We start from the raw sequence: 24,413 nt of genomic DNA on the forward strand, positions 1-24,413 counted from the left end.
CTGCTTCTGGTTCAGGCTGTCGAAATCTATCAAGCAATGGGGAGGGGGGAGTATCCTGGGGCTGGCAGTTAGTTGTAGGAAGACCTGTGTCAGTCCAAAGTACAGGCCGGAAGACAAGGGCATGCAGTCTCCTCCCCGTGCTAGTTGATTGGCGGAGAACCAGACACCAGAGCTTGGCAGCCAGCTCTACAGTTCATTCTGCTGCAAAGGTCTCTGTCAAAAGATACTTGGCTAACATGGTGCAGCAGATCCTATACAGAGCTCTGGTGTCCAACAAATGGCTTGCAGAATGTGTCCGGGCCAATAAACTCGGACCTGATCTGCGTGTGCTGGACACATCCTGGTATGAACCAAGGCAGAGGGATGCCAAGAAAGAATTCAGAGAACGGCACATCCCTGGTGCTTCCTTTTTTGATATTGAGGAGTGCAAAGACAAGTCCTCTCCTTACGAGTTCATGTTGCCCAGTGAAAAACACTTTGCTGACTATGTTGGGCACTTGGGCATCAGCAATCACACGCACGTGGTAGTGTATGATGGAGATCACCTGGGCACTTTCTATGCACCACGAGCCTGGTGGATGTTCCGGGTTTTTGGGCATCGCACTGTCTCCATCTTAAATGGGGGCTTCAAGAATTGGGTGAAGGAAGGTTATCCTGTGACGTCAGAGTTCACCCAGCCAGAGCGAGGTGTGTTTAAAGCCACCCTGGATAAATCACTCCTGAAGACCTATGAAGAGATGGTTGCCAACGTGACCTCCAAGCAGTTCCAGGTGGTGGACTCCAGATCAGAAGGAAGGTTCCAAGGAACAGAACCTGAGCCAGGGACAGCAGGTAGGATTAGTACCTAGAACTGCAGTCAGCTACAAGGGATGTTTACTGGCACTGACTTGTTCAAAGACAGATGTTATATGGGAGATCTAAGATCAGATATCAAAACTTAAAAATTTAAGCAGCTACTGTGGGCTCTAAGCTCAGTCAAAACAGGAGCACTAGAGGAAGGGTGTTCAAAACTTCTGCTGTGCCTTTTTCCCAATCTAAATCATGCCCCTCCCATGAGACTGCTGTTAGCTCCACAAGGACAAAACTACAGAAATGTGCTTTGACCTAATTAGCAGGTTTTAAATAAAAATCAAATGTTGGAAGATTAATTTACAAATCTCCCAAGTTCAGTCTGTTCTGGCCCTCTGATGTAGCTGTTTTATCATCTTGTGCTGATTCCTTTATAGTGCCTTCCTAAGCAGAATTACATTTTAATAAGCCCATGGACTTCAATAGATTTAGAATGATCCAGCTCTCTTTAGAACTGCACTGCTACAGTTAAGTCTTACAAACACTTTATTGGGAGAAAGCTTCATTGAACAGACCTCAGTAAGTTTCTTAGTAGACCTGTTTAGCATTACTCTCTTTATGCTTTTTGCATGATTTGGGGTATAGGGAAGAGTCCTCATGGGCATACTCAGAGTTCCTTGGAAGTCTGGAAATGTTTAGCCTTAGGGTAATTTTTTCAGCTTGTTAGAAGGGTGTGGGTGCCTTAAAAACTGCTTCTTGGAAGACTGTTTTAGCTCTTTACACTTTGCTCTCCTCTTTATGTGGCTTAAGTATGTGGTTCTATACATTTACGGTCATGGGTCAAAGGTTCCATATTCTTCCACCTGGTCCCATATCTAGTACTTCCACCTAACAGAGATTGCTGCTAGCAGATGCAAGGGTTATAGAAATTCATCCTTTCCAGTAACTCTATCCAAGAAACTGCAGGACAGTTTAAACATTTGCTAGTAACCTGATTATTATGCTTCTCTTTCAAACAGTGCCAACTATTTTTTTTCTCTTTTTTGCACAAGAATGAGAACCAGATTGACTGGTTCTTAACCTGTGTTGTTCAAAACCCCCAAATCCCATCTCATATTCTTGTATTCTCTTCCCCCCCATCCCCCCACTCCTTTGATAATGCATATGAAATTACAGAGTTGTGACTTTTGATCAACCTGTGCAGGGGGCTAGAGCCAAAATAGTGAGGGGAGGAGAAAAATCACGTGTGTGTTAGGGAGGAATGGCAGTCTGACCTAGCAAAATTCAGATAAGCACCAAGAGTGCCTTCCCTAAGCAAAGTCACACCTTTCTAATCTCTCAGTTGTCTTAGAAGGGTGTAACTCTGTTTAAGAATTTCCCCATCTAGCCAGATGAGTTTCTCATTCCAGACAGAAATCTTAGGTCAGGAGTCTCCAGCCTTTCTGAGCATAGGGATGGATGCCAGTCACCAGGTGAGGGCTAGAGATTCCCTGATTTTTTGGGACTCACCCCTAGATGCCAGCCAACTGACTAGTGTGGGAAACCCTGCCCCCAACCAATGTTTCCTTTAAGCCATGGAGTCTAGTGAGCAAAAATTCTACTTTGTGAGCTGCTAGCATTAAAGTTGTGAGCTACTGGCACTGAAGTTGTGAACTACTGCATAAATTAGTTTGCTCTGAGGCTATTTTTGCCCCAAATGTGTGACAAAAATGTGTGAGCCGGAGGCCAAAAATCTGTGAGCTAGCTCACACTAACTCAGCTTAGAGAGAACATTGCCCCCAATAGTCATCCATGGCCCTGTTCTTTTCTGTGCAAGTGGTGAATTCACTGTTTGCAGGGCAGGCATGTGTGGCTCCTACTCTTTTCAAGTAGGGGCCGCCCACTCCTTCCCTGCAAGTGACAAATTTGCAGGTGTGTGGGGCACCCACTCTATTCAAGTTGGAGCCATGCGCACCTGCCCTGCAATCAGCAAATTTGCGGCTTGTAAGGCAGGCACCTGTGGCACCTGCCTTCCCCCCAACCATTTCAAGTGAATATTCCCTTGAAATGGTTGGGTGAAATTGGAGGGGGGCACTAGTGTGGTACTATGTCCCTAATGTGATGCCATTACTCTGAATGATGTCATTGTGTCAGGGACAGCCTCCCTCCCTCCCAAAACACCCCCTAGATCCCCCTGCTGGAGAGAAGATGGGGCCTGGCAACTCTATTGGGCACCCTTAGAACTCTGACACAGCATTGTGGGCACAACCTAAAATGGCTGCCACAGTTTCCCTTCAGTCACAAAGTGAAGATCTTTTGCTGTGGTGGCAACTACTGTCAAAGCAACATTCTTTTTTTAAAAAACAAAAACAAACAATAACTGCACAGCCAGTGAAATTTCCAATAGCCAAGATGGCCCAAAGTCCTACCTACTCACTTTCTAAAGAGACTTGGTGGACACCAGGAAAGGTATTGGGATGTGCCATGGCACCCACAGGCACCACACTGGGGACCTCTGTCTTAGGTGAAGAGACTGCTTCAAAGCTTGCAAAGCTTTTGGTTTACAAGGAAGGGCTTCACTGTCAGGAAAGACTTGAAAAAGACATGGATGTTGTCACATAGTGGTAATGGTTGCATCCTTTTTGCCACTTAAATGCCAATCTCTGCATGTATGGCTAAACACGTCTTCCTAGAATGCTCAACCCTCATCAGGTCATTCCTCCCTTTCCCTCAAATTCTCAAGGTCCTTAATAAACAAAGCAGAGCTTCATCACTTCATCCCCGTATGTGAAAACAAGTGGTTGAGTCCCCCATAGTAGCTAGAGTGAGCAAAGCAGGAGATGCAGACGAGCCAGTGGGGGACATACTGGGGCACTCTGGGAGAGTGGAGGGAAGATGCACACTGTGCCTATGTCACCTGGAAGTGGCATGGGCATGTCAGTGATGTCAGGGACAACACTCTGGGTTTTGGGCAAAACTCTATGGTTTGAGGCTTATTCTACCATAAAGTAAGAAAAGGGGTGGCAGAAGGGAGAGTGTGAGAGAGGTGAAGGGGGAATGAAGGAAGCAAAGATGAGGAGAATGGGATAGCTGCACTAGAAGTTTCTCATGTGTCCCCGCTGGTACTACCTAATTCTTTCAGCTGAAGATGCCAGGGACTGAACCTGGGACATTCTGCATGCCAATCAGAGGCTCTTCCACTGAGCCACCACCCCTCCCCACAGACAAAGCAATGTGTTTTCATTGCCCTATATTGAATCAAGCTCTTGTTCTATCTCTATCAACACTGTCTACTCAGGCTAGCCACAGCATTCAGGATCTTTAGGAGAGGTCTTTCACATCACCCACTCCCAGATCTTTTCCCTGGAGGTGCTGGGGATTGAACTTGGGACCTTTAGCATGCCAAGCAGATGCTCAAAACATACACGTACAATAATAGGAGTATTATTAAACATATAACCATAACCTTTTATATTACCACAGTACCTGAGCACATGTAGGGTTCTCTTCCCACCACCAATGAACCTTAGCCAGCCCTTGTATACCCAGATTGAGGGAAAAGGCTTTCCTCTCAGCCTTCCTGCTCTCTTCTTAGCATGAGGACAGCAGCCCAGGTGAGAGATGGAGACTGTCAGAGTTCCAGTAGGAGGCCCAGCTGGCCGAAAAGAGAAGGGAGTAAAACCACAGCCTTCACTGTGGCCAGTTTGCTCTTTTCCTGGATGGCTGCTATTAAAGGGGGAGGGTGTTTTCTTTTCTGTGTGGCCTTCTTGTTCTTCTTCTGGCAGCTGCCTGAGTGCTGGAATGAGAGTGCAGTGGTTGCAAAAGAAGGAGGGAGTTGTTGGTCCCTTTACTTCCATCTCTGGCTTGGGAGGCTCGCAATGCAGCTGTTTCAAAGTATAAACCACCAGCCAGCCTCAGGCCCTACAGGGCAGTGGTCTTACCAGCTTTCCTGAAACATGGGCAGGTGTCACATTGGGGAATAATGCTCAGAAGAGCCACAAACGGCATGCCAGAGAGCCACATGTTGCCCTTGAGTAAGTACATTTGTATTAGATAATGCACAGATATCTGTCAACAGCTATTAACTGCAACCTCATTTTATGTACTTTAAATGATGCTGTTTTTCCAAGGAACTCTCAGGTGTTGCCCACTGAGGTTAGACTGAGAGATGGTGACCTAGGGTCACCCAGCAAGCATACCCATGAAGCTGCCTTATGCTGCTAGACCCCTGGCCTGTCAGTAGTGTCAACTCTGAGTAAGTGTATCTGTACTAGACACGCAGAGTCTATCTGTACTAGATAAAGCATAGCTATTTATTGACTGCAATACTGATTTATGAGCTTTTCAGTGATGCCATTTCTCTAAAGAGTTGCACAATTAGGTTAGATGGAGAGATGGTGGCTTGAGGTTACCCAGCAGGCATGCACGTGAAGCTGCCTTATGCGGCCAGACCTTTGGCCTCTCAGTAGTGCCTGCTCCCCCTGCCAGAGGCCCTCAAGGTGTGAGCAGCTGTCTCTTTAAAAGAATTCACAAGAACTGATTAGAATCAGTGCTAAAACAAAAGGTTCAGTTCCATTATCAGGCTAAAAGCCTACTGCAGAAACTTAATAAGCAAGCTACATTATGAGTTAACTCTTTGAATGCGGTTTATGATCATATCCATAAGAGAGCAACTATGATGGTTTGGCAGCTGTGACGGTTCTTCAAAAAGTCTGATCTGGGCACAGAGATCCATGCCCTGATCCCATCCAAGTTAGATTAATGCATTCAAAAATGATTCGGAAACTTCAGTTGGTTCAAAATGTGGCAGCCAGGCTGCTATCAGGGCTTGGTCACAGGGATTGTATCACTTCCATGCTAAAGACCTGCAATGGTTACCCATCTATTTCCAGGCACAATTCAAAAGTCTGGTTTAAGGCCCTGAACAGCTTGGGACCAAGGTACTTGAAAGACCATCTCCTCTCTTTGCTATCCAGCCTACTGGTTAGGATCTGCCTCTCAATCCCTGCTCTGTGGCTCTCACCTTCAGACATGTCACCTTGTCTTTGGAACCCCCCCCCCCCCCCCCCAAAACTCACCTGGCACCTACTTCACTTTTTTTAAAACGTAAAGATAGTCCCCTGTACAAGCACCAGTCATTTCCAACTCTGGGGTGATGTTGCTTTCACAATGGTTTCACTTTTTTAGCTGCCAGGCAAAACCACATCTTTTTACCCAGGGTTAGGGATTAAAAAAAAAATCTTAAGAACATAAGAGAAGCCATGTTAGATCAGGCCAATGGCCCATCCAGTCCAACGCTCTGTGTCACACAGTGGCAAAATTTTTTATATACATGCACACACGCACACACTGTGGCTAATAGCCACTAATGGACCTCTGCTCCATATTTTTATCTAACCTCCTCTTGAAGGTGGCTATGCTTGCGGCCGCCACCACCCCCTGTGGCAGTGAATTCCACATGTTAATCACCCTTTGGGTGAAGAAGTACTTCTTTTTATCCGTTTTAACCTGTCTGCTCAGCAATTTCATCGAATGTCCACGAGTTCTTGTATTGTGAGAAAGGGAGAAAAGTACTTCTTTCTCTACTTTCTCCATCCCATGCATTATCTTGTAAACCTCTATCATGTCACCCCGCAGTCGACGTTTCTCCAAGCTAAAGAGTCCCAAGCGTTTCAACCTTTCTTCATAGGGAAAGTGTTCCAGCCCTTTAATCATTCTAGTTGCCCTTTTCTGGACTTTCTCCAATGCTATAATATCCTTTTTGAGGTGCAGCGACCAGAACTGCACACAATACTCCAAATGAGACCGCACCGTCGATTTATACAGGGGCATTATGATACTGGCTGATTTGTTTTCAATTCCCTTCCTAATAATTCCCAGCATGGCGTTGGCCTTTTTTATTGCAAACGCACAGTCTTGACATTTTCAGTGAGTTATCTACCACGACCCCAAGATCTCTCTCTTGGTCAGTCTCTGCCAGTTCACACCTCATCAACTTGTATTTGTAGCTGGGATTCTTGGCCCCAATGTGCATTACTTTGCACTTGGCCACATTGAACCGCGTTTGCCACGTTGACGCCCACTCACCCAGCCTCAACAGATCCCTTTGGAGTTCCTCACAATCCTCTCTGGTTCTCACCACCCTGAACAATTTAGTGTCATCCGCAAACTTGGCCACTTCACTGCTCACTCCCAACTCCAAATCATTTATGAACAAGTTAAAGAGCATGGGACGCAGTACCGAGCCCTGCGGCACCCCACTGCTTACCATCCTCCACTGCGAAGACTGCCCATTTATACTCACTCTCTGCTTCCTATTACTCAGCCAGTTTTTGATCCACAAGAGGACCTGTCCTTTTACTCCATGACTCTCAAGCTTTCTAAGGAGCCTTTGATGAGGAACTTTATCAAAAGCTTTCTGGAAGTCAAGGTAAACAGCATCTATTGGGTCTCCTTTGTCCACATGTTTGTTCACCCCTTCAAAGAAATGTAACAGGTTAGTGAGGCAAAATCTTCCCTTACAAAACCCATGCTGAGTCTTCCTTAATAACCCGTGTTCATCAATGTGCCTACTCATTCTGTCCTTGATAATGCTTTCTACCAACTTTCCCAGTATTGAAGTCAGACTGACTGGCCTGTAATTTCCCGGATCTCCTCTGGAACCCTTTTTAAAGATGGGGGTGACATTTGCTACCTTCCAGTCCTCAGGAACGGAGGCAGATTTCAATGAAAGATTACAGATTTTTGTTAGAAGATCCACAAGTTCAACTTTGAGTTCTTTCAGAACTCTTGGATGTATGCCATCCGGACCCGGTGACTTATTAGTTTTTAATTTGTCTATCAGTTGTAGGACCTCCTCTTTTGTCACCTCAATCTGACTCAGGTCTTTCAACACCCCTTCCAAAATTAGTGGTTCTGGGGCACAGTGAAGATGGAGGCAAAAAATTCATTCAGCTTCTCAGCCATTTCCCTATCCTCCTTCAGTAATCCTTTTACCCCATGGTCATCCAAGGGCCCCACTGCCTCCCTGGCTGGTTTCCTACTTCTAATATATTTGAAGACATTTTTATTGTTGGTCTTTATGTTTTTTGCAATATGCTCCTCATAGTCCCTTTTTGCCTGCCTGATCACAGTCTTGCATTTGATTTGCCACAGCCTGTGTTCCCTTTTACTAATCTCACTTGGACTGGTTTTCCACTGCTTAAAGGAGTCCTTCTTACCTTTTACAGCTTCCATTACTTTGTTTGTTAACCATGCAGGCCTTTTCTTACGCCTGTTTGTGCCTTTCCTAACTTGTGGTATGTATTTTATCTGAGCCTCTAGGATTATAGTTTTAAATAGTCTCCAAGCTTCCCCAAGGGTTTTGACCATATTTACCTTTCCTTTCAGTTTCCTCCTCACATGCCTCCTCATCTCAGTGTATTTACCCCTTTTAAAGTTAAACGTGGTTGTGGCAGTCTTTTTGGGCAACTTCTTCTTTATACAAACGGTGAAATCAATAACATTATGGTCACTGCTCCCAAGCGGTGAGATCACTTTTACATCTCTCACCAAGTCTTGGGCATTACTTAGGACCAAATCCAGGATCACCCCACCCCTGGTAGGTTCTGAGACCATCTGCGCCATAGCACAGTCATTGAGAGCATCAAGAAACTCAATCTCTTTCTCTCGACCAGAACACATATTGACCCAATCAATCTGCAGGTAGTTAAAATCACCTATTACAACACAGTTTTTACGTTTAGCCGCTATCTTTAAGCCTTCCATCATATTATAATCGTCCTCTCTCTTTTGATTTGGTGGGCGATAACAAACTCCCATAGTTAAATTTCCTTTTGGGCCCTCTATTTCAACCCAAAGTATTTCTAAAAGTGAATCTAATTCTCTGACCTCAGTCTTACTGGACCGTATATTCTCTCTGACATACAGAGCCACCCCACCTCCAACCCTTCCCTCCCTATCCTTCTAATATAACTTATATCCAGGAATCACCGTGTCCCACAGATTCTCCTCATTCCACCAAGTTTCTGCAATTCCCACAATGTCTATGTTTTCTCCCAACACTAAACATTCCAGTTCACCAGTTTTACTTCGAACACTTCTAGCATTTGCATACAAACATATATAATTTCCCAGGCAAGCTAGGCCCGCCACCTTCCTCCTGCCGCCTCGAGACTCTGGCAGACAGTCCATACTGTTTGTCACCATCACAGTGGACAACTCTTACTGGCTTTTTAAATGGCCTTTTTTTCTTTTGTTTTATGGATGGCTTTTATGTTGCTTATGCCAAATGGCTTATTTTTTATATTTTATATTATATTTTAATTGTATGCTGCCTCAAGCAGGCCTCTGAAGAGGAAACACAGAAATATCCAAAATAAATAAATTGCGTTGTGTTCTGTACCATAAACACACATGGTTGCCACTGTTGTTTCTTTTGGGCTTTCCTCCCTGTACACGTCGTACACATACATAGTGCACAGTGGAGGTGTTGGAGGAGAAACCTAAAGTGACACTCAGGTGCTGTGTCCTCTAGGGTTGCCAGCCTCCAGGTGGGGCCTAGAGATATCCTGCTTTTTCAACTAATCTCCAGCTGGCAGACATCAGCTCCCCTAGAGAAAATGAAGGGTGGACTTTATGGCATTGCACCATGCTAAGGCCTCACCCCTCCCCAAACCCCACCCTCTCCCAGATCCACCCCCAAAGTCTCCAGGTATTTTCCAGCACAGACCTAGCAACCCTAGCTCTCCCCACTGATCAGCACCGTTGTCAGGTAAAGTGAAACACAGTTGATTGCCTCTCTTCCTACAATACCTCTGTGCTTAACTATGGAATATTAGTTTATAAAAGTTATTAAGAAGATTGAGGGCACAACTTATTAAAGTATGTTATTTCTGATTGTCTTTGGGCTCTAGCTCTTCCTTTCAATGGGATGGGCACCGGGCTACCTTCTAAAAGTAGTTTATTTATTGCTGAAATAAAGAGCCAGTGTGATGTAGCGGTTAAAAATAGTGGGCTGTAATCTGGAGAACCAGGTTCGATTCCCCATTCCTTCTCCACTTGAAGCCTCTTGGTTGACTCTCTCAGCCCCACCTACTTCACAAGGTGCCTGTTGTGGGGTGGGGAGGGGAGTGCAAGCAGCTTTGGGTCTCCTTAAGGCAGAGGAAAGCAGGGTATAAAAACCAACTCTTCTTCTGAAAGCACAATCTGCCTTAGTGGTATAAAAGCAAGAGTCCAGTAACACCTTAAAGACTAACAAAATATGTGGCAGGATACGAGCTTTCATGAGTCACTGCTCATACATGCCACATACTTTATTAGTCATTTTTTTTTTGAAATTTTAAAGTTTTATTAAGAAGAAATAATACAAATAAAGGAAAAGACAAAAAAATAAAATAAAAATAGACAGAGAATACATAAACAATCATCTCTCACAAACCACAAACAAGATAGATACAAACAATCAACTACAAACTAACATCTAACAACTAACATCTACCCAACCATACACACTGGGAGATGGAGAGAGTTAAGCATCAAAAAAGGCAAAGGGGGAAAAACCCCATGGTTACTCCGATCCGACACCTCTGCTTTTAACCCATTTATAAATAGGGTCCCATTCCTCTTGACATTTTTGCACATTGCCGTTTCTTAATCTTGTGGACATTAGGTCAGATTCTGCGGCTTCCAACAATTTGTTAATAAATTCATCTCTATTGGGAGTTTTCCCATTTTTCCAATATTTGGCATACAAAATTCTAGCTGTGGTAACTATATACAGTAACAGTTTCAATTTAGAAAGAGGCAAGCTTTGTCTACAGATATTTAACAAATACAATTCCGGCACATGGTTAATTTGCATTTTTAAAATTTTTTGGATCCAAATATTAACTTGTGACCAATATTTTTTAGCATGCTTACATTTCCACCATATATGAAACAGGGAGCCTTTAGCTTCTAGACATTTCCAACATTTGTTGGAGTATGTAGGATAGATTTTTGCCAACCTATCGGGCGTAAGGTACCATCTATAGACCATTTTATATAAATTCTCTTTCAGTTCTGCTGGTTTCATCAGTTTTATGTTACGCTTCCACAGTTGTTCCCATTCTTCCAAATCTATATTGTAACCAAAGTCCTTCAACCAACGTATCCATGCTTCTTTCACAACCTCGTCCTGCATCTTAATTTGAAGTAACCAGTCATATACTTTAGAAATTATCTTCTGTTTGGATTCTAGTATAAGATCTAGATCAATTGGTGTGTTCGTAAAGCCCTTTTCTTTATCTTTGCGAAATCTTGACTTAAGTTGGCACTGGAGCCACCAACTTAACTTAGGAAGTTCCTCCTCAATCAGCTCATTCTGGCTGTTTAACAAGAAGGCATAGTCTTGTAAGATGTCCCAGTTGTACAAGTTTGGATGGGTCAGAGCTTCTATTGGAGATAGCCACCTTGGAGTATAAGTATAATGTACTTTAATTTCTTCCCAAGTCTTGTACAGAGATCTTCTTATTTCATGTCTAAGGAACCGGCCAGTTTTGGTAGGAGCATGATACCACATATAACTGTGCCAGCCTTCCCCCAGGCCAGCACCCTCAATAGTCAATAATTTTTTATTGTCTAACTTACACCAGGCTCTCAGCCAAGCAATACAACAAGCTTTATAATACAAGTTCCAGTCAGGTAAGGCTAGACCACCTCTTAGTTTACTATCTTGTAAAACTTTCAATTTGATTCTAGCTTTCTTGCCTTGCCAAATGAATGTCTTGGTCATAGAGCTGAGTTGCTGGAAAAATGATTTGGGTAAGATAATTGGGATTGTTTGAAACAAAAACAAAATTCTTGGAAGAATGTTCATTTTTATTGTAGCAATCCTGCCTAGTAGTGAAATTTGTAAGTCTTTCCATTTGGTTAAGTCATTGCGGATTTCTTTCAATATTTTTTCATAGTTGTCTCTATATAAAGACTTTAAATCGCTTGTAAGCTGAATTCCCAAATATTTTATCTTTTTTTCATGCTTAAAGCCTGAAAGTTGCTCTAATGTTTCGATTTGGTCTTTTCCCATATTTTTCGTTAGAATTTTGGTCTTAGCGACATTCAATTTGAATCCGGATACTTCTCCAAACTCTCTTAATCTTTGCTTTAAAGAAACTATCGAGGAAGAGGGTTGTTCCAAGGTAAACACAAGATCATCCGCAAACGCCATAGTCTTAAACTCTATGTTGTTTATTCTGGTTCCTCGTATTTGAGAATCTTCCCTGATCTTCTTAATCAACGGTTCTAGAGTCAGAATGAAGAGCAAAGGGGATAACGGACACCCCTGTCTGGTACCTTGTTCTATCTCAATTGAGTCAGTCATTACTCCATTAAAGCTCACTTTTGCAGCCTGCTTTGAGTAAACCGCTTCAACCATTCTGGAGTATCTCTCACCACAGCCGACTTCAGACAATGTCGCTTTAATAAAATTCCAATTAACATTATCAAAGGCCTTCTCTGCGTCCACAAAGATGGCAGCAAGTTCTTTGTCAGGATGTTCTCTATAGTATTCAAACGCGTTCAATAATAGCCTCACATTCTGGTTCATTAATCGACCTGGAACAAAACCAGTCTGATCTTCGTGAATTAAACCAGCAATTACTTTCTTCAACCTATTTGCTAATATAGCTGCGTATATCTTGTAATCACTGTTCAAGAGCGAAATTGGTCTATAATTTTTAATTTCTGAAGGATCTGTACCTTCCTTATGAATAAGCGTAATTAAAGCTTCTTTCCAAGAGTCTGGGATCTCAGCTGTGTTGTAGGCATTCTCAACTACTTTCTTGAAGGGTAGCAATAATGAATCTTCGAAGGCTCTAAAAAACTCAATCGGAAGTTCATCCGGACCTGGAGTCTTGTTACTTTTTTGAATTCTGATTACGTCCACAATCTCCTGTATTGAGATGGGATTCTCCAAACTTGCTTGCTGTTCCCTTGTTAATTGCTTCATTTCTACCCCCTTTATGTAATCTTCTTGTTTTGGCAAATCAATCCTCTGCTTTTTATAGAGATTCCGGTAGAAATCTTGAATAATTTCTTTCATCTGGGAGTTTTGAAACACTTCTTCCTTGGCTTGATTTTTCAACATTTTTATAATCTTTTTCTCCTTCTCCTTTCGCAGCCTATAAGCCAGCCATCTACTCACTTTGTTAGCATTTTCAAAATAGTTTTGTCTTGCCCACTTCAGTTTTTTCTCAATTTCTTCCGCCAAGAGAGCATTTATTTGATGTTGAAAAAACATGATTCTGGTCTTCCTTTGGCTGGAGTTTCCGGTTTTCTGTTGTCTCTCGCAATGCTTCAATTTTGTTATAAGTTCATTGTAGGCTTTCCTTTGTTCTCTCTTTCTCTCTGATGAATATCTAATCGCAACTCCTCTGAAAAAGGCCTTAAATGCGTCCCAGATAATTGGGATTTTCGTATCTTTTTCAACATTGAGTTTAAAAAATTCCTGAATCTCTTTTTTAGCCACCTCCAAGAATTTAGTCTCTTTTAAAATTTGTAAATTTAAGGACCACCGAGGACTTCTTTGCTGTTCCTGTAATGTCAAGACAATTGGGTTATGATCTGCATAAGACTGAGGAAGAATATCAGCTTGATTAACTGACAATATCATACTCATAGATATCCAGAACATATCTATTCTTGACCAAGATTTGTGTGCATGGGAATAGAAGGTAAAGTCCATTGTAGTCGGATTTTTTGTTCTCCAGGCATCTACTAAATTTAGTTCTTCTACCATTTTCAAAAAAGAACCAGGTAATAAATTCCGATTCTTCTTCTTTTTTCGGGGGTCATCATATTTTTTGTCCATTTTGATGTCAAATATTGCATTAAAGTCCCCAACAATGCAGTACCTGTCCGAATTAAATTCTCTAAATTTTAGATACAGATCTTGGTAAAATTTGTCCTGGTTTTCATTAGGAGCGTAAATGTTCCCAACAATTGTTTTGAGGCCATTTAATTCCAATTCAACAATGATAGTTCTTCCTTGTTCATCCGAATATAAACAGTTTGACTTAATGTGGTGAGATATATATATAGCTACCCCCTTCTTCTTTTTAAGAGGATCACATGATGAATATAAAGTACCCAACTTCTTGTTTTTCAAATACTTCACGTCATCTGTCCTAATATGGGTTTCTTGTAAACAAATAATTTGCGCACCAGATTTAATTAATTGTTGGAAAGTCCTCTTTCTTTTTCCAGGTTCATTTAAGCCATTAACGTTCAGGGAAAGTATCTTAGTTCCCACCTTAGAATTCATTTTTCTTGGTCAATACTATCAGGTATCTTAGCTAAGTCTTTCTTGCTCTGAAGCCTGGTTTTAACTTTCTCACGTTGTTTTTTGGGGGACTCCTCGTCAAGAGGTTTCTTGGCACCTTCTTGTTCTTCTCCTGAATCAGATCGCTCCACCCATTCTTCCCAAAATTCTTCCATCTTTGCCTCAGTGGTGATGTTGTATCTCTTAGCTTGGTATGTAAAAAAAAGGCCTTGAGGAATAAGCCATCTAAATTGGACTTCATGTTTAATCAGCCAAGTGGACAGCTTCTTAAATTTAAATCTCCGTTGTTGCACACTCCAGGGTATCTCTTTCAAAATTTTGATCTTGGTTCCCTTCCAATTCATGTCACACTCTCTTGCTTTCTGCAAAATTCTCTCCGTGGTTTCAGGGCGGATGAACTTTACTTGGACTTCCCTGGGAAGTTTAAATTTCCTTATATAGCTTGAGGACACTTTTTTGGCCCAAAGGATGTCCTTGGGTCCTTCTTCCAGTAAGTCTTCGTCATCCACTATCAGGATATCTATAATCTTACTAATCAAATCTTCCTCCTTCTCTTCTGGTAAATTTTGAAATCGAAGAATAGTTGCAGCTTTTTCCATTTCAAGCCTCATCACACGATCCTCCAGCTCCATCAATTCTGTTTGGTTTTCTCTAACTATATTAGAAGTTCTCTTATCTCGATCTTCCATTCTCTCAACCTTGGCAGTTAAGTCATGGACTTGTTGCGTGTTAGCCAATACTTGTTTCTGAAAGTCTGCCAGCTGGTCATTGGTTTTCTTAATCTGGAACATCAAGTCTATTTTCATCTCGTTAAGAGCTTCTTGGTTCTTTTTAAAGCCAGCTGTAACAGTATTCTGCAATTTTTCCAAAGCATCATGATCAGTGGCGCCAGGGACTACTTTACCTCCCCCTGCCGGGGGGGGTACCCTGCAAATACTTTTTAACCTTAGTTTCTGTCATGCTAGTATACTGCCACGTCCCAGTACCTTTAACTCAATTTCAAAATTATCGTAGCCAACCCTAGGCAGTATGTACTACAATAATATACACAATCAAGACAGTGAATCTACAAATCAGATCAACAATTCCAAAATTCAAACTCCCCACCCCACATAAACATAGAGCAGTAAGACTAAGCACTTAAATTTAAGGCATCAAAAATTAATTGGGATCAAACAACTTCAATTAATTAACAACAATCAAAGTGTATGGTAGATCACAAGAGACAAATTGCTGAGTCCAAGAAACAACCAATAAAGTTATGTACACAGTCTTATCTTACTTCCTCTTCTCTCTTCTCTCTTCCTCTTCCTTCTTCTCTCTTCGCTTCTCCAGTTCTTTCTTCTTCCAATTCCCAGTCTTAATGTCCAAGTACAATCCACAAGTATAACTCCTGTTTGAGTACCAATTACACTGCCAGTCTATGTCTCTGTTCTCTATTGGTAATAGTTATAGCACTAGGACCCAGAATCTTCAGTAAAGTGCAGCCGCAGCAAAGCCGCTCAGAACTGCTGCTTTACCCTTTAAGTTATAATCATCCCGGAAGTGCTCCAATTGAAAGACAAAACAATCCCCTTCAATAACAAAACCCCTTCCACAACAAAATATAAGGAATAAACAAGTAGAGAGTCAAAACAGCACAGAAGCCGAAAAAAGAAAAACGAAGCAGATCTGAAATAAAGCGTAGGGGTCTCACACAGCCTTAGAATTCAGTCGCTCCCGGTGTCTTCCACTACTTCAAGCTGCTGCCGCGTCCGCCATTACAGGTCACCCACTCCAATCTAGCCCCCACACCGTAGGGACGACGATTGCAACGGCGGCTAAGGCCAGTCCTTCAAAAGCAGGAAGCGCCTCTTCCCCCCTCGCTCTCTCGCCACTTCACGCCCTTGCTTCACCTCAGCCACGTCGATCAGTCTCAGCCTCTGCTTGCTTCCCCTCGAACGCTCGCCCGACCGTCTCTCAGCTGCTCGCTCCTCCGGCGACGCTCAGCAACCGCGCCGCCACTGCATACCCGACAGACCGTTCCCAAACAAAGCTGCATGCTTCTCCAAGTACACTTGAAAGGTAAGGCAACCCTACTAACAAGAAAGCTAGTGGGTATAGTATAGTTAAAGGAGATTAACGGTATCTCTCCGATCTCCCTCTCCGGCGGCACAGTTAGGCACCGAAGTGTTGGTGGGGTACTGGCCAGGAGGAAACTGGCTCTGAATGAGGAACCTCCGTTCCTCACTCACGTCCAGAAGCCCCCCAGGCTTCGGAGCATCTCCTGACAGCCCCTTAAGAGGTGCCTCCCAGCCGGGAAGCCCCCTCAGATTACCCCCCAAACAGAGTTCCCTCCTCAGGCAAGGAAAGGAGCTCCGCGTCACCCGGCCATCTTTCCGGAAACCCATACTTTATTAGTCATTAAGGTCCTAGTTGACTTGTGCTCTTTTCTATTGCCACAGACAGACTAGCATTCCTTACCCATCTTGCCTTCATGGATGTCATAAAAGGTGTGGGGGGGGGGTGCAGAAAGAAATATGAGGCTGGACACATCTGTGGTTTGCAAGTTAGCCATTCCTGACTTAAGGTGTGTTTTTAAAAAATCACTTCACTTTAGTCTCCCTTGATCATCTTTGTGTCTTGCTGCACTCACTGCAAGGGCATGACTAAAGAGTGGATTTTTTCAAGTTCATTCAAGGATAGTAATGATCACCAAGGATTCTTGCGTGATCTTAATTCTTACAAGACAAGAACTATACCTGCCATTTAGGTCAAGGTGTTCATAATTAATTTTCCATTCCACTTCACTTTCACATACCATGCCTGAGTTATTTAAGGAAAGCGTTCGTTGTATATTGACATAAAGTTTCTGAATTAACAGTTGTTCTTTACTAACTTACACATTCCTGTTACTATCAATCCACAGATGCTGAAATACACATAGATAGCTTGGAGATGACAGCAGGGTTTTGTTGGTTATGAGAAAAATCCAATATTTTGTTTCTTTAAAGCCCCATCTGAGAATAAGGCAGCCATATGAAGTTGAAAAAAACCTGAGTGTAACATTTATTCATATAATCTGGCTTTTAGCAACTCTTATAGTGCCATCCTCAGTAGAGTTACATTTTCCTAAACACCCCTCCCTCCTTCTGACTGAGTTCTCCATTCCTGCTTGTGTCTGATGACTCTCAAAGGCTTATACCTTGGAATTTATTTATTTATTTATTTTGTATTTTTAATGTTCATGTGTTTGTGTTTGCACCTGGAAGTCATGGCAACTTCTGGTGACTGACCTCTACTCAAGGCATGGAGGATATTTAGGGAGGTGGCTGAATAAAGCCTGCTCCTGCCTCCAGCTCTGGTATCTCGCATCCTGGTACTTGTCAGTCAGCTCTGCTTAGCTTCTGAGATCTGATGAGATCAGGCTTGTACCCTGGAAATCTTGTTGGTGTCTAAGGTGCCGCTGGAGGTGACTCTAACTAAATCCATTCACTTCAGGGAATTTAGAATGGTGAAATTCTGCTAAGGATTGTATTGTTAATTTGGAGCAGACTGTTTAACTTAAAGGGGAAAACAGTGCTGATTGCCCCTGTCAAGAACTATAACATATTGCTTTTCTAGTTCTCTTTAAAGCAAGAAGGGAGGGATTGCGCAAATCCAAGTTAGTCGGAATGCTTTTCCCTGTGTGGCTGAGACAGTGTCCAGAGGAAGCAGAGCCAGGTCCTGAGGAGCACAGAGGAAACAAATCAGCACTCAAATGAGATGAAAAATGTCCATCTGGAATAGTGGGGGAGCAACTGTGGCAGGATTCCAGTCCAGCTTTTGACAGGGATGGCTGCAGAGTCAGCATTCCTGTATGAAGAAACCAAAGATGTCTCTGGTCTTTGTGGCTTTGTAGCATTATGATGCCATCCTAGTGAAAGAGGGTGATGCAATCGGTGCCCTGGCATAATGCAGCCGAGCCGTGACTGAGGTCACAGTGGGGAGCCCTGGGCAAGAGAAAGCTGAACGTTTGGAGGGACAAAGAACGGCTGGATTCAGTTAAACAGCAGGGTAAAGGTTTTGATAGACTGGTGTGAATATTATGAGATGTCATAGGGCAAAAATCATCCCCCTTTTATAATTAAAAGAGTCAAATGACACCAAAATTCAGAGTAAAAGATTGAGGCAGTATTAAAAAAAAATGTAGAACTGAAACCGCATGGTATTACTAATAATTGGCATACTGATTAATAATCCATAAAGTTTCTTCAGCCAAACACTGGGTGTTGTGAGTCCTTTAATAAGAAGTGATACACACAAGGTCTCCCAATAAGTAATAAATATACACAGGAACACCCTGCACAATATCTTTAGTGCACTGGTATAATCCATACGTGGTTTGTAATTGATTGAGTGGCAACTGTTCACCTTTATAATCCCCCTTTCTGTAAAGCATCTCTAAGGAGCCCTTGGGTCATATAACAGGCTCTGCTTGCCCTTTCTTTACACATATTGGTTATTCTAGCATCCCACCAAATATGCTTTAAATATTCCAGTTTATTTTAAAAAGAGCCATACTCAGTTCTGAACTGTTCCATACTGAGCCAAGTTTGGCTCTAGAACCATAGACTCCTGTCATAGGAACAACTTGTGACCTGTGAAGCCCATCAGACCATGTAATCAGTCCCAGGCTCAACAGGTTTATTTCAATCACAGACAGGCAGCAAAACCAGGTTTTATAGAAGCAGGTTGTTCATGGCTAGTGGGTTCAAAACAATGGTCCTCATACACACACATTCTGTTTTTACCTAGTCACCTGAATCCACCCTAAATATGTGGCAATCAAATAATTGTCCAGCTTTCCCCTGTCTTCAATGTGCTGTTTCCAAACCAGCTTTACATCTTCCATCTTTCTGGAACAAAACACAATCCAAGTGTGATAGAATGCCATATGGAAGGAGTGGGCATTTTCCTGCTCCCACCCACATCGATGCCATTTTCTCACCATCAGCCCCTCATGCCATTTTCCTAGCAATTTTCTTTGGTGTACCTCTAGAGGGCATTGGTAATTGCCATAGCTCCATAACATACTATCGTCACTTCTCTATTCCAAATTTTAGTAAAACTGTTGTAGTCCTCTAGTACATGCATGAAGGAAAAGGGGAGGGTGATAAGTTGCCAAGAGCCAGGGTAGAGTAGAATTGATGTGGAGCATGTCTGGAAGGGAAAAGTCAGCATAAACATGTTTGAAAGCATGTAGAAAATAGCATGTTTATATAAGCTTCCTTTCAATATGCATTCCTTTGCATTTGTGTGGAAATGAAAGCAACAAGGAGAATCTTTGCAATGTGGAAGCAACCTTAGTTTACTTGTTGAGTTTTGTCCATTTATCCCAGGAAATGAACTGTTCAGACCTTAAGCCAAATGCCTTCTATATTGCTTGTGGCTTTCCCAACTAAAGCTGCGTTCCACAGTTCCTTTTCACAGAACCCTGTTTTTACAATCTTTTCATCAGCCTTCTCATGAAACTTTCTCAAGTCTGTATATTTTTAGACAAAAATTAAATAGCATCTTAAATATTAAAGAAGGGTCTTGTGTTGCCTTAAAAAATAACCAGTCTACTGTGCCATAAGCTGTTAAGGGCTAGAACCCACTTGATCAGGAAGTCGTAGTCCACAAAAGCTTATGAATCTCTTAGGCTGGTTTCACACTGTGAAACTGACATGATTTTATCCTGTTGTGAAAAAATCCACTTCAGTTTGAAACGTTTCTGGGCTATCTGACAACCCCTGCTGAAGCGGAAGGATCCCGGCAGCGGTCAGTGGTTGCCCATTCACACTGTTAGTCCGGCTCAACAATGGACCCAGTGTGGAAAGGGCTGTCTTTTTTAAAACGGCCCCTGTGTGTGCGCTGTATCGGAGAAGCACACAAGTGCACCTAAAAAAGGGGTTGAGGGGGAAAAACACCCAACCTTGCCAGAAACGGCTTGGTGTGATCACACAGCTCTTCTGCTTATGAGTCGCCCTGGGATATTCAGACAGTAGTCAATTATGTGACCTACATCCGATTCAGGGGGATGCTACCAAGAAAATTTAGGTAGCTTTTTGATAAGGATAGGAGGCATCTGGAGACAGGGTGAGTAAGGGTGCAGCTTGGAGGGTAGATGTGCTCATGTGATCATGCACTTTTAATCAGAATGGGAGGTGGGGCTAGCTCGGGGCAAATCTCCTGTGTGAAACCAACCTTAGTCATTCAAGTGCCATAAGACTCATTTTAGCATTTGTTGTCTACCACTCTGGGGCAAGGGGCTATGGCTCAGTGGAAGAGGTCTCTGCTTGGCATGCAGAAGGTCCCAAATTCAGTCCCTGGTATCTCCACTTAAAAGGACCAGATAGTAGGTGATGTGGAAGACCTCTGCCTGAGACCTTGAAGAGTTGCTTGCTAGTTTGAGTAGATAATACTGACTTCAGTGGTCTAATTCAATATAAGGCAGCTTCATATATATTTTATATATGTTCAGTCCTCACTCAGTATGCAATCTTCAGATTAGAAATGTACTCAGTGGCTTATTTAAGCTTGACTTCATGGAGTTCCTCTGGAAACCATTTTCTGTCCTCTCTTCTAGAGCTGGAACCAGGCCATATTCCAGGAAGTTTGAACATGCCTTTTTTCAATTTCTTAACTGAGGAAGGATTTGAAAAGGACATGGAAGAGATTCGAAAGATGTTCCAGGAGAAGAAGGTGGACCTCTCAAAACCACTGATTGCCACCTGCCGCAAGGGGGTCACAGCCTGCCACATTGCCCTGGCAGCATACCTGTGTGGCAAACCAGATGTGCCTATCTATGATGGCTCCTGGTCAGAATGGTTTCGTCGTGCCCCACCAGAATATAGAATTTCCAAGTGGAATCGCAACAAAGCATAATGAGTGAGGTGCATCTGCAGTGATTCTTCTTCATGCTCTGAAGTTGAGTTTCTTAATCATTTGTTAACTAAAAAAAGGAAGGGGAAGTATATGAAACCTATAGTCCATAATTTTTTCCAGTTTTCTGATCCACTTGATGTGTTTTTTCCTCCCCCACCTCCTTTCTTAATGAAGTAATTGAATAAACTAGAATTCCAAATTTTTGTTTTATGCTTTTTTTTTATGTTACCATGCGCTGTGGGTGTCAGAACACAGAACTTTCTGTTATACTTCCCATTTATGGCCTGCAAGTGCAGCTCCCACAACTTCCTTGCAAATCTCCCTCTTAGAGTAACACTAATATTCTTAGACACACATGTGGAGAAGTTGGTGCTATTGAACTCAGTTGGACTTACTTCCAAATAATTGTGCAAAGGATGTACACAGTTATGTTTAAAGTAGCTGTACTCAACTTTCATCATCTGTGTGTGGCACAGAACTGTGATAGTCTGCAGGTCCCCAGCAATTTTTTTTTAAAAATCCACAATGAGGCTAGCAACGAGTATAATCTGGGGCTCTACAAATTTAGGTGCTTCAGTTTAGGGTTTGCAGTATGGTTGCCAGCTCTGGGTTGAGAAACACCTGGAGATTTGGGGGGGGGGGTGGAGCTTTGGAGGGTAGGGTTTGGGGAGTGGAGAGACTTCAGCAAGGTATAACATTATAGATTCCACCTTCCAAAGTAGGTGTTTTCTCAAGGGGATCTGATCTTAAATCACCTGTAATAGTGGGAGATCTCCAAGTGCCATCTGGGGGTTGGCAGTTTGCAGAAACATCTGGTTGGTTTTTTAAAAACCTGGTTTAGGATTAAAAATCTCAAAAAATGTTAAGAGCAATAACCTGTGTTCAGACACTGTACTGCCTCCCCCCACCAGAGCGCAAGTGGCATATATTGGCTTGTCATCACAATCAAAAATGGCACCCAATTTTGTGGCAGTTGTCATAGCCAATTCATGGAGGTAAAGACAAGGAGAGTTGGGTCCAGAAGGAAGTGGAGGCAGAGCTACAGTAGGAAGAGTAGGTGTAGGGAGGGAGTACTATTTCCCCTCTTGTTGCAGACCAACACTAATATCCTAGGCACACATGTGGAGATGTTAGTGCTACTGAACCGAGTTGGACTTCCTTCCAAATAAATCATAGAGTTGGAAGGGACTTCCAGGGCCATCTAATCCAACTCCTTGCACAATGCAGGAAATTCACAAGTACCTCCTCCCCTGCCCACACACCCAGTGTCCCCTGCTCCAAGCCCAGAATATGGCAAAAAAAACCCCACCAAAAACTAAAAAAAACCCACTTCTTCGGGTTCCTGGCCAAACTGACCTGGAGAAAAATTGTTGCCTGATCCCAAAGTGTTTTTCCTGGGCATTTCCCTCAAGAGGACTCAAGAACTAAGCACTGATACAACCCTTCCTGCCCTCCTCCTCATGATCTGCCTAAGTTTACAGAATCCAAATCAGAACAACAATTGATATGTGTAGCACCATATAATCATTGACTAATCAGATGTAACTCTCATCCCACAATTCAAAAGAATGAAATTGTATTACAATTATTACAATTACAATAAAGATATCAAATTATATACAGTGTCCAGTGTCTGTCATGTCAATAAAGAATAGTTTCCACAACTTCCTTTGGCAATTTCTTGTGAGTTTCTTCTCTTCTGTTAATGTCAGAGAAAAACCAAAATTGAAAGTCTTTCAAGAAAGCCGAAGTGAAGGGAATCAGTTTTGGTAAATGGACCTTCAGCCTGCAGATTCATTTGCCTGTAACCAGGACTTCACATACCGTTACCTGATAACTCAACATTTGATGCACCGGTCTTAATCAATTTCACAGACACAGTAATCCCAACACTCTATTGCTGTGCAATTGTGCAAAGGATGTACACGGTTACATTGAAAGTAGCTGTACTCAACTTTCATCATCTGTATATGACAGAAGTGTGATACACTGCAGCTCCCCAACAAGCATACATGCAATGAAATAAAAATATGTAACCCTTCAACTCACAATGGTGGCCAAACTCCAACTCAGGAGCCACATGTGGCTCTTTCACACATATTGTGTGGCTCCCAGAGGTCGAGGAACAATGTAGGCTTTGTCTCATGTAAGCATGCTTAGCATCAGGGTCTCAGTTAGCCTCTGAGCACTGACCCACAGGTAGATGACTATTTCCACCATATGTGAAGTGGGGAAGGTGAGGAAAATAGGCAGGCTTGCAAGCTCTTCACCACCACAGAGGTCACCCTGAGACCTAGAGGAGGGAAAGATAGTGCTAGAGCCAAGGGAGCCACTGGAAAGAGGGACGGAATTAAAGAGGGAATGCAAGGTTCCCCCTTAGTTTCATAGCTCTTGTAGGAGCTGTATTTACTAACCTGGGTGTCAAGGCAAAGAGAGATGCATATGATGCAAACAGTGGTCAGTGATTTATATGGTACATGTGTGCTTCCTTCTCCCACTGGTACCAAAAAATAATTCCCTAACCTTTCCTTATGCTGATCCTATGGGGACTGTTATTCCCAGCTTTAAAAAAAAAAAAAAAAAAAAAGTCTTCTAGCATGGTCATGTTGTAAAGTACATACCAGATGTATTTTATCTTTCTATGCAAAGAAAGTATTAAGAATTGTAATAAAGACGTGTGATATTTGTTCATATCTTGTGGCTCTCAAACATCTCATGTTTGTTCTATGTGGCTCTTACATTAAGCAAGTGTGGCATCCTGGTATACAATCTTAACCTGTGACATATAAAGCAACCCACTGTATTCAGTGATTGTTACTGCTGATTCTTTTTCCATTGGCAAATTCAGAGTGACTCAAGAGCTTCTGGTGGTCTCCCATACATATATTATACACATTGAAGCTTCCTTTTAGTGAACTAGCTAATTGGTCTGTCAAGGTCAATGTTGTCTGTTCAAGCTGGCAGCAGCCCTCTTACAGGGGTGTCAAACATGTGGCCCAGGGGCCGAATCAGGCCCCTGAGCAACTGGCTGTCATCTGCTCCCTTTTCTCTTGCTTCCTTCAGCATCACAGCTTGCTTTGCCAGCCAGGCTTGCTCAATTGCACAGGAACTACAGAGCAAAACCTGCACTTTCTCAATTGGCTGAGGCTCCTCCCTTGGAGAGGAAGGGGGGAAGGAGAGCTTGCTTTGCCAGGCACAGCAGAGCGACTGAGCCAAACCACTCTTCCTTCTATTGGCTGAGGCTCTTCCTGCTCTTGGTCCTCTGGGGAAGGAAGGAAAGAGCCAGAGCTTCCTTTGTCCAGTTCCCTGGGCCCCATGGGAGAAATACAAAGAAAGCACCTTTAAGACTGAGTGCTAATATTTTAAGGATGTTTTAAATTTTGTTTAAAAAAATCTTTGTGTTTGTCTCTGCTACCTAATCATAAAAAGGTACACACAC

At 42.7% G+C, this 24,413-nt stretch overlaps 1 protein-coding gene across 1 annotated transcript; it reads left to right on the forward strand.

The window, feature by feature from the left end:
- The first annotated feature begins 34 nt into the window (after window positions 1–34).
- On the forward strand, window positions 35–21,173 carry TST (thiosulfate sulfurtransferase). Its single transcript, XM_060245512.1, has 2 exons — window positions 35–831; window positions 20,676–21,173. The coding sequence occupies exons 1-2, from the start codon at window positions 237–239 to the stop codon at window positions 20,972–20,974; spliced, it is 894 nt and encodes a 297-aa protein (XP_060101495.1). The 5' UTR covers window positions 35–236; the 3' UTR covers window positions 20,975–21,173.
- The last annotated feature ends 3,240 nt before the right edge of the window (window positions 21,174–24,413 follow it).

The sequence above is a fragment of the Heteronotia binoei genome, chromosome 8 (assembly GCF_032191835.1).
Source record: "Heteronotia binoei isolate CCM8104 ecotype False Entrance Well chromosome 8, APGP_CSIRO_Hbin_v1, whole genome shotgun sequence".
NCBI lineage: Eukaryota > Metazoa > Chordata > Lepidosauria > Squamata > Gekkonidae > Heteronotia > Heteronotia binoei.